This window comes from Myotis davidii, unplaced genomic scaffold, assembly GCF_000327345.1.
Source record: "Myotis davidii unplaced genomic scaffold, ASM32734v1 scaffold900, whole genome shotgun sequence".
NCBI classification, from domain to species: domain Eukaryota; kingdom Metazoa; phylum Chordata; class Mammalia; order Chiroptera; family Vespertilionidae; genus Myotis; species Myotis davidii.
This window is the reverse complement of record NW_006295185.1, coordinates 426,657-442,885: the sequence shown is the minus strand read 5'-3', so window position 1 is coordinate 442,885 and position 16,229 is coordinate 426,657. Positions and strand designations below refer to the sequence as shown.

The 16,229-nt window shown below is 40.0% G+C and overlaps 1 protein-coding gene across 1 annotated transcript; it reads right to left on the bottom strand.

Moving 5' to 3' along the window:
* Positions 1 to 4,406: 4,406 nt before the first annotated feature.
* Positions 4,407 to 15,853, bottom strand: RBMX2 (RNA binding motif protein, X-linked 2). Its single transcript, XM_006769878.2, has 6 exons — positions 15,767 to 15,853; positions 15,457 to 15,572; positions 13,676 to 13,727; positions 7,798 to 7,927; positions 5,705 to 5,882; positions 4,407 to 5,187 (listed from the first exon to the last, which is right to left on the bottom strand). The coding sequence occupies exons 1-6, from the start codon at positions 15,769 to 15,771 to the stop codon at positions 4,655 to 4,657; spliced, it is 1,014 nt and encodes a 337-aa protein (XP_006769941.1). The 5' UTR covers positions 15,772 to 15,853; the 3' UTR covers positions 4,407 to 4,654.
* Between the last annotated feature and the right edge of the window lie 376 nt (positions 15,854 to 16,229).

Sequence of the window (16,229 nt, the reverse complement as noted above, 5' to 3'; positions counted from 1 at the left end):
AAAGAATTACATTTGAACTCTACAGTGCTGATAGTTTCACGAATTTGACCTTTCTGAAAAGCTATCTAATAATCATAAGACAAGCTATGGCTCTATCTGTACTTTTAGGCCTGGTAACTCCACTTTGGGGAATGTGGTCCAAAGGAATAATACAAAAGGAGCCCTAACTGGTTTGGCTCAGTAAATAGAGCATTGGCCTGCAACAAATAAAGTCCATCAATGTTTAAAAAAATACAAAAGGAAAATTGTACAAAGGAATCTGTATAAAAATGTTCATAGAAGTATTATTAATTATGATGAAAAATTAAAACAATCCAAGTGAGGAATCGGTATGGTGTAACGATAATAGGGAAGAATACTATAGAGTCACTGAACATGAAAAGGATAGTGAAAGTATAAACACATAGAAATGCACATATGAAATAAGTAAAATCATCTCACAAAATAAGATATACACGCTGATAACAATGTTTATGATTTAGTAATCATATGGTATACTAATAAAAATCCAAAGAACTTAAACATTTATTTTTTAAAAATATACATTTTTATTGTTGATAGTATTACAGATGTCTCCTATTTTCTCCCAAACTTAGAGATTTAAATTAATAATCATCCAGATTTTTTTGGCTGTTGTTAGCTGCTTGCTAATAAATGCCTTTATCTTGAAGAAACATCATCATAATCATCCACATCATTCCTAAAGCCAATTCTAACCATACCTAAAGTGCATGGGATGATATCAAATGTCTCAGCTTACGAGACATGAGGAAAAAAAGCACTAGTTCAGACGTTTTCCATGGCTTCTTTGAAGAGGCTAGGTCATCTTCAATCATCCCCAAAGTACTCTTCTAAATTCTATGCTGGCAAAAGGTAACCAAATTTTTGACTGATGTTCATTATGGAGAATATATTAATCTTAAAATAAATATACAACAGCTATATATCTTTGTGACAAGCATACACTTCCAAGTAACTTAATTAACGTGTCATATGGTTTTGTTCCAGGAACTGGCACATAATTTCAGTATTTTTAATGATTCATCTAGGGACCAATATGTCTTTGATGACATACTATTGGTCATAATTTATAGAATACCAAATGCTTATCACAAATGTAATTGCTGATTATTTCCTACTGAAAAAAAAATGACCTGCTCTTATCTATTTTATGACATAGTTTCTAACAATACTTACAGACATCAGGGTAAACTTATTTAGTAAAAAAAGAGTGCTAGGTTAAATCCTTCTAGGGCAAATAATCACACCCAAAATTATGTCTTCTAAGTTTACATTTTCAGATAAAATAAAAGATATGGGAAAATATTTAACTTTATTCTTTAGTCATAACATTACATTGTGGAGCACTGTATACTTCATTATAATGCCATTTAGACCCGTGGTCAGCAAACTGCGGCTTGTGAGCCATATGCAGCTCTTTGGCCCCTTGAGTGTGGCTCTTCCTAAGCCTTAGGAGTACCCTAATTAAGTTAATAACAATGTACCTACCTATATAGTTTAAGTTTAAAAAATTTGGCTCTCAAAAGAAATTTCAATTGTTGTACTGTTGATATTTGACTCTGTTGACTAATGAGTTTGCCGACCACTAATTTAGACTATTAACCAGGTCAATTCCTTTAAAAGAGTTTTCAAAACATGTTTACAGAAGGGATGCCCTATACCCAATAAGGATTATTTCCAATTTAGGATTCAATGAGTCCATAAACTTCCAAGACAGATATTTATTAGACATATATCTCAATAGGTTAAAAGAAGAAGAAAAAAGACAGACTAGAGCGTTAATTAGGCCACATGAAAGAAATATTGATATTCCAAGAACTAAAAAGCATTATTTTATTCAATAATTTTTTTTTCTTGATTTCAGAGAGGAACAGAGAGATAGAAGCATCAATGATGAGAGAGAATTATTGATTGGCTGCCTCCTGCATGCCCCCTACAGGGGATTGAGCCACAACCTGGGCATCTGCCTTGACTGGAATCAAACCGTAACCTCCTGGTTCATAAGTCAATGCTCAACCACTGAGCTATGCTGGCTAGACTTAAAAAGCATTCTTAACAGAGCATTTCATTCAACGAGCCTATTCAGCTTTGAGGAATTTTTCCACCAATGAATTCCAACTGTCTTCTGTGAAGTGAACCCAGGAAAGGAACAAGTAATCATTTGCTGTTCCCAAAGATCAACTAAAACCGTTGGCTAGCTGGTTGTTTCAAGCTGGGCCTAGTGCAGGGTGTATATGTGCCTCTCCGATCTCTAATTGCAGGGAGCATAAGTGATTGATGGCCACAGCTGCTGAGCTCTGAAATCCAACACTACAGCAGCTGAAACACACTATCACTGCATCTTCACCAAGGCCACATTTCCCACGGGCTGCTCTCAGCCAATATCTGAATGTGGCATAGATATTAAGAAAGGCCATTCCTATGAGACACATAATTCCCCTAACAGGCAACTTTGGGTCAGAGATGCTGTCAGGGAAGAACCCCAACCTCACAAAAAATAGCAGAGTAGACTTGACACTACTTCACAGGTGTAGAAAATAGTAAGACTTAATGGGTTAGAACAAGACAGTTTATTACAACACAGCAAAGAGCATGAGTGTGAGTAGTTTTGCCAGTTTCCCTGTCCCCCAAGTCCCCCATAGCCATGCAATAAGCTCGGAAGGATGCTACCCATACAGTGGGATGTATGACACAGCTGAGAAATCTGGGGTCATGGGCCTGGGACTTTTTGATCAATGAGCAATCAAGCCAGTGCCCCTCCCCTAGGAAGTGAGCCATTAAATGTTAGTCACACTGTGGTTACCTTGCCCTACAGAAATAGTTCAGTAACAGGAGACAGATAAGCCCTGCTTTAAAGACCCTGACCAAGAATGTGCAGGGATGCTCAGGGTCCATGGTGGGATGTCTCCCCCAACGGACACATTTGCTTTGCCAAAATATTCTTGGAACTGTACCATATGGTCTAAGACTCTTCCTATCTACTCTTTTTTTCCCCTCCTCTCCTCCACAGGGATTAAACTTGCATCTAATCTGACAGATCTCCCTGACTCCTCTGGCTCCCTCCCCACTTTCCCTCACAGCTGTTTTCCCTAATAAATCTCTTATGTTTAATCCCATCTCTGCTATAACATGGAAGAACCTTGAAAACATAAGTGAATGATACCAGACACAAAAGGCCACATGTTGTATGACTCCATTTATATGAAATGTCCAGAATAGGTAAATTCATAGAAATGGAAAGCACACTGGTGGTTGCCAGGGACAAGGAGGAGGAAATGGGGAATAACAGCTTAATGGGTACAGGGTTTCATGGTAGGGTGATGAAAATGTTTTGGAACTAGATAACACTGTAAATGTGCCACATTGTTCCCTTCAAAATGGTTACTTTTATGTTACGTGAATTTCACCTCAATAAAAATATATATACCTGGTATTTCCTCTTTCCTGGACATTTCATTAATTGGAGTCATAAAGTCAACCAAACTCCAGGCCAACGAACAGAACGCCATAACGACCGGTAAGACTGGCCACTATGATGCCCACTGCAGCCAGCAAACTGGCCCGATCTGGAGGTGGGGCCTCTGGCCAACCGTCCACAGCCCCCCACCTGCACCCCCAGCCAGCTCCACCCCTGATCACCCACCCACACACCAATCAGGGGTGGGGCCCACCAGCCAATCACCTGTGGCCCCTTCCCCCAGCTGGCCCAGCTGGCCAACCTCCTGCCATCTCCTCCTCCTGACAGGCCCAGCTCCAATCTGCTCCCATTGGGGCCAGGCTGGCCAGACCCCACCCGTGCACAAATTCATGCACTGGGCCTCTAGTAAAAAAATATATTGCAAGGGAAAAATGCAGAGACATTTATCAACCAAAAAAAGCAAAAGATGTTTAAATTTTCAAAAGCAGGAAGGGGTGGGGCAGGAGCAAGCTGATGTTATGAATCATTATCACATTCACATCAAGCTGTCTAAACCTAGTGAAGCCACCCTTCTCTACTCTATGGGTCTACTTGCCAACTGGAAAGGTCACTGCAAGAGATCTAAATATCTATCACAAAGACTAGAATTCTAGAATTACCTGGTATTTCCTCTTTCCTGGACATTTCATTAATTCGAGTCATAAAGTCAAGGGCCATATTTATAAACCCAATTTTAGGATACATACTCTGATAAACACCAAGCATATTCCGAGGGACAATGAATTTTGCTCAAAACTCTAGCACAGCCCGGCCGGTGTGGCTCAGTAGTTGATTGTTGACCTCTGAACCAAGAGATCACAGTTCAATTCCTGGTCAGGGCACATCCCCGGGTTTCAGGCTTGATCCCTAGTGTGGGGCGTGCAGGAGGCAGCCAATCAATGATTCTCTCGAATTATTGATGTTTCTATCTGTCTATCCCCCTCCCTCTCTGAAATCAATAAAAATATATATTTTTAAAAGTTTTAAATCAACCAAACTCCAGGACATTTGGCTGTTGAAACTACTGCACTCTCAATAACTTTAATACTCAAGGGATTAAAGAATGCAACCTCAGAGATTTTACATACAGAAACAATAAAGCATAATTGAATTTGACTGAATTTTAAAAATGTAGTTCATTTCTAATTCCACTGAGTAGCTGCCCAGGCTTCTGCTTCAGTGATGCTTGCGGTCATTGGAATTTGAGGGGTCCAGGTCTCGAGAGTGCCGGGCCTTTTTAGGTCTATGGGATTTATCTCGGCTCCTACTTCTACTTCTACTTCTACTTCTACTTCTACTTCTACTTCTACGGCTATGTCCCTCAGAATGCCCCTCGTGCCAGCCAGAATGTATGTCTGAGCTTCGACCTCTGTCCCTATCCCTGTTTTTTTCTTCTCTTTCTTCCCTCCTGCTTGAGGACTTGTACTCGTGCTTGGGCTTCTCCCTCTTCAGCTCCTGCTCATGGTCCTCTACTCCCCCGCGGCAGGTTGTCTTGACCTCAGGGGAGCTGGGGTGGTGCTTCCACACCTCCCTAGACTCTGGCTTCTGACCCCTCTCTGAGTTCTTGCTGCTGTGCTTTTTAGAGCCAGGGTCGTCCTTTTCCTTTATCATCTTGCTTCTAGGAGTTGAAGAGGAAGCTGGCTGCACTGCCAGTTCCTCCTGATCAGTCTTCTCTTTGTCTTTCTTTCTTTTCTTTTTTTCCTTTTTGTCTGGAGGGAAAAAGGGGGTACAATCAATAAGAAAAGGGAAATTGCCTGGCCAACGTGGCTCAGTGGCTGAGCACTGACCTATGAACCAGGAGGTCACAGTTCAATTCCAGGTCAGGGCACATGCCCGGGTTGCAGGCTCGATCCCCAGTAGGGGGTGTGCAGGAGGCAGCCGATCAATGATTCTGTCTCATTTACGTTTCTATCTTCCTCTCCCTTCCTCTCTGAAGTCAATAAAAATATATTTAGAAAAGTACCTCTTAAAGATCCAAATATAGTCATTTTCTGAGATACTAGCAGTTAGGACTTCAACCTATGCATTTTCAAGGTACACAGTGCAACCCATAACACTAGCTTTCTGATGATACCACCTCTCCTTTCCCAATTAAAGTAAGGTTCCCCACATCTCCCCCTCCCTCCACACATAAGAATTCATTATCAAGTCTCAGTGAATGCCCAATTCTAGGTAGATCAAATACTAACACTACCCAGAATCTTCTCTTAGGTCATAACGTTTTACCTTTTTTGTGTTTTTTGGTGGGTTTGTCCTCTTCAGAGCCCTCAGATGAATTTGATGAGGGGGTGTGAGCCCCACAGCCCTTCTCCTGGAGCTCTTTGGTCACAATATCCATTTCTTCTGACTCCTTAGGAGTTCGATAGTTAGACACATGATCCACTCGGATAGTTCTTCCTTTAATCTAAGATAGACAGGCAATGTTTCAGCAAAGACATCACTCCTACCAAACTATTTGAACCCAGCTTCAGAGAACCATGGTTTGAACTATACCCATTACCTTCCTGCTAATTCTATTTCTGGAAAATCTCTAAAACAGACCTGCCCAACTGGTGTGTCATGCACATATACCTAGATATTAATTCGCTCAGCTCTCAGGACAGCCAGTGGGGCCTGGGGCAGCTGGACCCCATGGGGCAGTTGCACTAGGTAGCCTCCTCAGCTTACCCCAGAGTGCCATACAAATATCTTAATGTTTTACATGTGCTGTGAAGTGAAAAAGGCTGGGAAGTCCTGCCCACAAGCAGCAGAGAAAAGTGCATAATTTATATGCACACTGAATAACCTTCAATCTGTAACAATAATTTATAGTGAAATATCCATGGCAGCTAGAAGAAATTCCTGAAATCAAGCCCAATGCTACAGCTGCTTCCTTGACACAGCAATTAGAATGAGGCTAAGGCAGGCCAACAGTTGGGAGGGGGAGAAATCTAGAAAGATCATTGTGTTGTTTCATTTTGTTGTTTTTTTCTAGCTCTATTCAACCACTTGGTTATTTCATCCAGTCCTGAAAAGACCACTGTCTTTTTTCTTAAGCCCTCACACTTTGTCCCACCCCCACCCTACCAGAACAACTGGCTCACACTAATACTTTCACTCTCCCGGTGAGCAACAAAAACATTAACCCCTCACTTAAAACAAAAACATTCAGACAGATACAGGCTTATTCTGTAGGCAAAGCCATCTGAAAAATGTCTGGCTTTTATAATTCTAATACAAAAGCAGGTTTTTATTCTTATCTTTGGCCTAAGCAGCTTCTGTCATCTATCCTGTTCCCCATTTCAAAACATCTTTGAAAACATTCCTTTTATAGAGACTCCCTTTGACTGCTGGCTCTTTTAAAAATCAAGCGTGGAACCTTGTTCCACCCTGTCCTATAGTTTCCAACTGTTCAATTCCGGCGCAATCCGTGACAAACTCTCCAAGTCAAGTGTCAACTGCCAGCCTGTGACAATGCTCATTCAACTGCAATGCTTTTCCTAAATGAGCGTAGGGAACCATGTGGTACATAGGTATGCCTGACCTCAGCCCAATGTCTCACTTATAGGAGTTGGTATTAGAGGAAAGAAGGACAGAAAACTTCAGAATGAGTTACTTTTGTAGAATTTGTCATTAGATTTTCCCTAGAGAATATCCAGGGCCCAGTATTGATTGCTAAGTCAGTAGAGGCATATGACAGCTATGTCCTAGGTCATGCAGCCACGATAGAGCACCAAATCCCCTAACACAGGACAGCATGGAAGGGCAGTGTTTGTTAGTCTCTTTGTTTTCCAATACACCTGAGATAAGAGTGCAGTGTGAGGAGGAAAAGGTGAGAAATAGAGGCTTGGGGTGGGGTGGAGGGGAGGCATGGTATCTATGCTCCTAGAGAGATAAGTTGTTATGAGATGGGGAAAAGGAATAGGATGGAAGGATCATGAGCCAATGGAATTATTTCCTGGGATCATTTGTTGGTCAGTATGTCTCCATACCTCTGCAACCCTCACAAAATACTCAGCTGACCAGACTGTCCTTGAGCCTGTGGAGATCAGGTGTGTAATGAAATCAAACCCCTAAATCAGTGGTTCTCAACCTTCTGGCCCTCTAAATACAATTCCTCATGTTGTGACCCATCCATAAAATTATTTTCGTTGCTACTTCATAACTGTAATGTTGCTACTGTTGTGAATCGTAATGTAAATATCTGATATGCAGGATGGTCTTAGGCGACCCCTATGAAAGGGTTGTTGGACCGCCAAAGGGGTCGTGACCCACAGGTTGAGAACCGCTGCCCTAGATGGTAGTAGTCCAGCCAAATCCTGCTTAGTAAGCACACTCACTTTTATCCCATTAAAATTGTCAACAGCCAGAATTGTGCTCCTCTGGTCTTCATAGCAGAGGAAACAGAATCCTTTGGATTTCCCAGTCTTCTTGTCCCGCACCAGATTAATGTTAACGATCTCCCCATATCTATTTATTTTATAAAAGAGTAAAACATTAATTTAAATTGCAAAAATTTTCATATTAGATGACAAAATAAAATTCAAATAATATAATCTGTACAGGACACATATCTAGAACAAGGTAACATAGAAAGGTTAAAAGTTAGACAAAGATATAACAAGAACACCCAATTAAAAAGTGGGTGGTAATATTAAGATTGAATATGAATTCAAGGCCCCCAAAAAGGTTCTAATACATAATAAAAGTACAAGTCATGAAATTTTATGTGCAAATTGACAAATCAAAAAATTTTAATTATGAAATTTAGAAATACAAAAAGAAACATAATGAACGTTATGAGAGATTTTAACATACCACTTTAAATTTATAACACAAAGTTGACAAAAAAAGGTCAGGAGAGTTAATGTAATTGATATATATAGTTATGTAACATAAATACAAGTAAACATGTAATTAATAATATAAGTTAAATTGTTAACAAATATAATGTCAGACTAGTAGATATAGAGATATATTTAAATCTTATAAAAAGATGACAATTTCTTTTCAAGAATCCTTGAAACATGTATTAAAATTCACTATAGCAGCCTTAGCTGGTTTGGCTCAGTGGATACAGCGTTGGCCTGCGAACTGAAGGGTCCTGGTTTTGATTCCAGTCAAGAGCACATGCCCAGGTTGTGGGCTTGATCCCCAGTGTGGGGGTCTGCAGGAGGCAGCCGATCAATGATTCTCTCTCATCATTGATGTTTCTATATCCCTTTCCCTTCCTGTCTGAAATCAATAAAAATTATATTCTAAAAAAATTGACTATAGCATAGGTCTCAAAGTAAACTTAGAACTTGCAACCTACTCTCCTAGCTCCGTGGTTGGCAAACTGCAGCTCATGAGCCACATGTGGCTTTTTGGCCCCTTGAGCGTGGCTCTTCCACAAAATACCACGTGCAGGCGCACATACAGTGCAATTGAAATTTCGTGGCCCATTGGCAGAAGTTGGTTTTCGGCCTGGGCGAGTCTATTTTGAAGAAGTACTGTTGATATTTGGCTCTGTTGACTAATGAGTTTGCTGGCCACTGTCTAGCTAATTAATGAAAGAGGAAATGAAACAAAGTAAAGAAAAAGTCAATGACAGACTATTTAGAAAATTACAAAAATGAGAATAATATATACTAAAACGTATGGGATGTAGCTAAAACCAAGAAAGCAAATCTAAGGAAAGCAGATGAGAGTTAATAAAATTCTACCTTACTCCTTATCCAAAGGTAAATTCCAGATAAGTTAAAGCATCACAAATTAAAAAATAAAGTCATAAAATTAAAATGGGAATTGATGGATACATTATATAACATGATCAAGTACATACACCTGGGCCCAGAATCTAGCATCTTACTTAATAGAAATTACCAGAGCCCTGGCCAGTATGACTCAGTTGATTGAGCATTGTCCCATGCACCAAAAGGTCATTGGTATGATTCCCTGTCAGGGCACATGCCGGGGTTGTGGGCTCAAACCCCAGTACGGGGAGTGCAGGAGGCAGCTGATTGATGTTTCCCTTTCACATTTCCCTCTCCCCTCTCCCTTCCTCTCTCTGTAAAATCAATAAAAACCTCTTTTAAAAAAGTAAACTAGAATTTTAAAAAGAAATTAGAAGAGATGATTAAACTAAGATCAGGAATTATTTAACACTATTTAACATTGTAGGTATTGGCCAATTAAATTAGCAGAAAACAGATATAAGAAATGAAAAAAGAAGTAAAACTGTCTCTGTTTTAAGATTATATATAGTAATATATAAGAAAACCCAAGAGAATCAATGATAAACAATGATAAAAACAAACTATAACAATTTAGTAAGGTGACAGAATATTAAGTTAACAAAAATAAATTATCCTTTCACATACAAGCAACATTCAGTTAGAAGATATATAATCAATGTATAAAGTCTTTTTAAAGAAAACTTTTTAAAACTCCTTTAAAAATACAAATATAGATTTAAACAAATATAAAGACATCACTTGTTCTTTGATAGGATGAGTCAACATCATAAAGATATCAAAATCTTCCCCAAAGTTAATACTGAAATCTAATGTAATCCCAATTTAAAATTCAAGTTGTGTTTTGTTTTGTTTTTCCCTTTGGAGCTAGGTAAGTTGATTCCAAAGTCCTTGTGGAAAAATGAACATAATAGCTGGGAAAACCTTAAAAAAGAACAATAGTTAGGAGTAATTCTCCCAGATATTGAATACACTAAAAAGCTTTTATGATTAATTAGTGCTTTACTGCCACATGAAGAGACAGACAGACCAATAGAACAGAATAGAAAACCAAGAAAGAAACTCATGTATATATGGAAAAATTATATATAAAGGTGACATCCCACTTTGCTGGGGAACATATGGGCATTTTTATAAATGTTGTTGGGACAATTAGATAGCCACTTGAAAAAAACATGAAATTGGATCCTTATCTCACACTATATAACTATAGCTGGATCAGAGATTTCAATGCATAAAACTGAAACCACACAAATACTAGATGAGAAAACAGATGGCTGGGTAGGGAGAAATACTTTCTAATTTTGACTCATAATTCAGAAGCAATAAAAAAAGACTGATAAATTTGGCCACATAGAATACTAGAGGGGGAGACTATAAAGTGACAGCATAAGGGAGATTTTGGAACTGTTCTTCATCCTAATTGTGGGGGTGATTACACAAATCTATAAATGTATTAAAATTCCTAAAAAGTCAATTTTACCATAATTTAAGCATTACTACAAATGAATGCATAAAACAATATACAAATGAATGCATAAAAATAATAATTCTGCATAGCATAAAAATCACAATAAGTAAAGTTGAAAGACAAATGACAAACTAGGAGAAAATATTATTTGCAATTTATATCACAGATAAGGACCAGAAAGCTATTTTTTCCCTTTTGCTATAAAGAACATTATCAGGATAACTGGTGAAGCTGAATAAAGTCTTTAGATAATAATATTGTGTTGGTGTTGATTTCCTGAATTTGATCACTATACCGAGATTAAACAAGAGAATGTCCTTGTGTTCTGGGAAATACACATTGAAGAATTTAGGAATAAATGGGCATCATGTCTACAACTGACTCTCAAATGGTTCAGAAAAAAATAATATGTATACGTGGAGAGAAATAACAATAAAGCAAATGTAGTAAAATGCTAACATCTGGGAGCTCTGAGTAAAAGGGATAAAAGTATTCTTCATACTATTTTATAACTTTTAAGTTTTAAGCCTGAAATTCTTTCAAAAGAAAAAGGGAATATAGAAACTGGCTTGAAGGGACTCCTAACAGACCACATTGGAACAATTTGAATATCAAGATGCCCTGACCAGTTTTGCTCAGTGGATAGAGCATTGGTCTGCGGACTGAAAGGTCCCAGGTTCAACTCTGGTCAAGGGCATGTTCCTTGGTTGCGGGTACATCCCCAGTGGGGGGTGTGCAGGAGGCAGCTGATTGATATTTGTAACTCTATATCCCTTTCCCTTCTTCTCTGTAAAAAATCAATAAAATATATTTAAAAAAGAAATAATAATGATGGCAATGTAGTATAATACATCAAACTTTAAAAAGAATAAGTCCATAGTAATACAATACATGACAAAGTGTTATAATAGAGTTAATATCATTAATACATGAAGGGCTCTTATAAAATCAGTAAGGAAATGAGGAACAAACCAATAGAAAAAAAATAGGCAATGGATATGAATATAAAATTGACAAAAAAAACAAATAATAATGGTTTGTAAATCTATGAAAAAATGTATTCCTCACTGATGATGAAATAAAGGCAAAGTAAAATAATAATGAGAAGCCATATGGCAAATATTTTTAAGATAATGATTGCTGATTAGGAATCAGAAAATGGGCATTCTAGTGAAAGTGGAAATTGCTATAACCTTTTCAGAGAGCAATATCCAACATTTATAAAACATCTTAAAAATGCTAACATATGGATCCAATAATTTCACCAAGGAAACCATCAGGAATACATACAAAGATATAGATACCACAATGAACATAGCATATAATTTATAGCAGCAAATATTGGAAATTATGCCCAGCAATTTTAAAAATAATAAAGAAGTACACCAAATTAGCAGTTTTTCCTTAAAATACATTCTATTATCTTCTTTATACCTTTTTTTCACCAAATGTTCTATAATGACTATACATCACCTTGATAATCAGAAAACGAACTACTTTTGAAAGCCACTGTTATCAATGACAAAGGCAATCTTCATGGAGAGAGCAATGTGTGTAGCCATAGCAGAGAATTAGAATAAATCCACACACTAGCTGATCAGCACTCAATGCAAATAAGACAAAAAACAGCTCCTAGATGAAAGGCTGGAGCAGACAGAGGTACCATGAAGGGGTAGTCATTATAGGCTGCACCTTCTGTGAACTTCCTGATGCTCAGAAGTTGGAGGAAGCAACCTCTATCCCTGCCATGGCCCTCTGCCTGTATAGACTGCCCAGGCCCTCCACCATGGCCCTTTCACATGTATTGCCCAATGTCTTTCCCATGACCTTCTGCCCTGAATGCTACCCAACCACTCAGCCAGGGCCTCCTGCCTATGGGGTGACCCCAACCATCCCCTCCCATGGCAATGTCTCCACCAGGGTGTGCTGGCTATGTTTGCTTGCTATATCCTGTTTGCCATGGTCCTCTACCTATACATGCTATCCAACTTCTTTGCAATAGTCCTCTGCCCCTGATGGCTACACAACCCAGGGGCCATGGACCTCTGTTCCTGTGAGCTTCCAAGGCCCCCTGGCTCTAAGGACTGTCTAATCCAGCCGTGGGCAAACTACGGCCCGCGGGCCGGATCCGCCCGTTTGAAATGAATAAAACTAAAAAAAAAAAAAGACCGTACCCTTTTATTTAATGATGTTTACTTTGAATTTATATTAGTTCACACAAACACTCCATCCATGCTTTTTTTCCGGCCCTCCGGTCCAGTTTAAGAATCCATTGTGGCCCTCGAGTCAAAAAGTTTGCCCACCCGTGGTCACTCTGTGTAGCTCTGGGGTTGTACACAGCCCCTCTCCTAAATCACTGCTGCCACTACCAGTGTGAGCTGCCAAGACCCTCTCCCACCCAGTGCTGCTTCGATCATCTCATAGAACAAAGAATGTAAGGCTCTCCTATTCATTTGTGTTCCTCATCAGCCTTTGATTCTCAGCCTCTGGGTAAAGAGATAGACTCTGCTCACCAACCTTACACTCATCTAGAAACAAAGAAAGCAAACTACTGCCTAAACCTTTTGCTTTTTTTCACTAATTCTGATGTGCTTTGCCCTAATTCTATAAGGTCACACAGGTGTGAACCCAGAAGGGTCCTGTGATCATGAATTACCCCTAGTTTATAAGAGCCCAAGGAGATGGGCCAACATAGTATCTTCCTGGGAGTTGCAGTCTGTTCCATTGCAGGCCCACACTGAACGATCCTCAGTGAAAAAGCAGTAAAAATAGACCAGAATTCCCAAGACAGCCTCCTAAAACATCCAACTTCTTGGAATTTTCCACACTAGGAGAGTTCTAGAACCATGTCCTTTGATTGACCTAGACTAGCGTAGGAGCTCCAGCCCTCACCATGCAGGCCGGCTAGTCAACCTAGAATGAAAACAAATGGCTTTTGTGATGCCACAAAAATACCTTATGGAAGCAAACTAGTCTGACAACCGAAAAGGCAGGACATGAAAGGGGACTTACTGTGAGAATACACAGATGATATCTCCTTCAGTCAGTTCATAGGGAAGTCCTCCTAGAAGAGAAAACCACATTTCAGTTCAACTAACATTTACCAAGTGTCTATTAATACCATGCACTAGGCCAGGCACTGAGGGTGCAAAAAAGAGTAAGCCACAAGGTCTGCCATCAGAGAACTCAGTGTGATGCAATGACAGAAGTGAATATAGACTGCAACAATAGTACAGAAAAAGGAGTGACTGAGTAGAAAGGTCAAAGTTGCCACTAACCAAACTAATCCTCCTCACACATAAACTCTTATGGAAAAAGAAGATTGTTGCCAGAACAAAACTCTGCTTCCACAAACGTACCTTAAACTCATCTACTCCTTACAAACTCACCACTAAGATCCAAAATCAGTTTAAATATGCAAATATTAACTCCACCTCACATAGACTCTGGATTAGTCAATTGTTAAGCATTTCACAAAAAATAAATTCCCCTGCAAGTTTCCTTCCTCATCTATAAAGTGGGATATTAGTACTTACCTCACAGAACTGTTATAAGAATTAAATAAAACAATGAATATAAAGTGTTTAGCACCATGACTGGTGCAATCACCTCTTTGAACAAACTGTCAAATTACTGGATATGACACAAAGTGAATAGAGAGATGGTAATATGAACATGAACAGAAGGCCAAAGCTAATCAGATGAGGAAAATGAATTCTGAAGGAAGAGGATTAGGGCAGGAAGGAATTAGCAGTAATATGGGATAGTGGCTAAGACCATGAGTTCTAGAATCCCATAGTTCTGGCTGTTCCACTTACTAGCTATGTGACCTTAAAAAGACCATTAACTTCTCAGTGCCTCAGTTTCCTCAGCTGTATAATGGGGAAAGGGGTGGTAATAATGATCTGAGACAGAGAAACACAAACACCATAAGATTTCACTTATATGTGGAATCTAAAAAACAAAAATGGAAAAACAAAACAGAAACAGATCCATAGATACAGAGAACAGATTGATGGTTGCCAGAGGAAAGGGAGGTTAGTGGGGGATGGGTGAAAAACTAAAGAGACTAAGAAGTACAAACTGGTAGTTACAAAATTGTCATGGGGGTGTGAAATACAGCATAGAAAATATAGCCAAGTCTTAGCTGGTTTGGCTCAGTGGACAGAGCATTGGCCTGTGGATCCTGGGTTCAATTCTGGTCAAGGGCACATGCCTGGGTTTCAGGCTGGATGCCCAGGTTTCAGGCTCGATCCCCAGTAGACGGGGTGCAGAAAGCAGCCAATCAGTGATTCTCATCTTTGATGTTTCTATCTCTCTCTCCCTCTCCCTTCCTCTCTGAAATCAATAAAAATATATTTTTTAAAAAAGAGAGAATATAGGCAATAATATTATCGTAAGTAAGTACGGTGTCCGATGGGTTCCAGACTTAATAGGGTGATCTCTTTGTAAGTTATTATAAATGTCTAATCACTATGTGTACACCTAAAACGCTTACAATATTGTATGGCAAATGTAATTGAAAAAATATATACAAATAGTAACAACAGTCTGAGAAAGTGGCAAGACTCTTAGTACAATGAATGGCAGAAGGTAACAGCACTGAGTTGCAGGGAGAGCAAACTAGACAGGGGAGAAAAGAAATATGGAAAACAGATTTATGGGCAGACAACAGAAAGAAATAAAATTGGGTGATGAATGTCGGGATGTATGAAGGGAGGAAAAGCTGACATGTTGGGAAAGCAGGGCAGTAGAGACTAAGGAGCACTGCTGGAGAAAGATGGGAACCTCACCCAGGAAGATCCAGGCGCTGTCTTTGTACTCGGAATGCCAGGACACTGTATCCGCCACCCCAAGCTGGACCTCACGCTCATTCAGCTCATTGATCAGCTTCACTTTCGTTAAAGGGCTGCACGGGGAGGGTGGGGGGGAGGGAAGAGTAGACAAAGTCAGTGCGGCCTGACCGGGGACTAGTTTTCTAGAATTCGAGCCGCTTCCGCACCTAGGCCGGGCAGACCACCCCAGCCCGGTAGGTCACCCCCGCGGTCCGCCCCCAACCGATCCCCATTCTCCCCCCTTCTCAGAAAGAAGCTGAAGTCTTACTTCATCTCCGCGGTTTCGCGCTCAGCACAGACGCACCCACTACGGGAGAGGCTCCAGGGCGCATGTGCGGCTCTGGCACCACCCGCCCACAGGGCTAGGTGGAGTTCCGCTCCTCCAGACTAGCTCCGCCTCACCGGGGCTCAGCGCCTGCGTACTAATGCAGGAAGAGACTTTATTCTTCGGATTGGACGACACCTAACAGTGATTGGGTTAACTAAAAATGTTTGCTGAATGAAGACTTGAAAAGGGCCAGCTGTAAAGACTGTAGCCCCAGCCTTAGTTAGCTGCAGTGCAAATCCCCACTGGGGTCAAGGGCGCGTGCTCGAGCGCGCGCGCGCGCGCGGACACATACACATCAAAGCATCCCTGTTCAGGAGTTAGGGCAGAAAAGTAATGCAGATATGTGAGAGGGTAAATCTCTTTTGTCCCTCAATTCCAATGCAGAGATAACTGACCAGTCGGC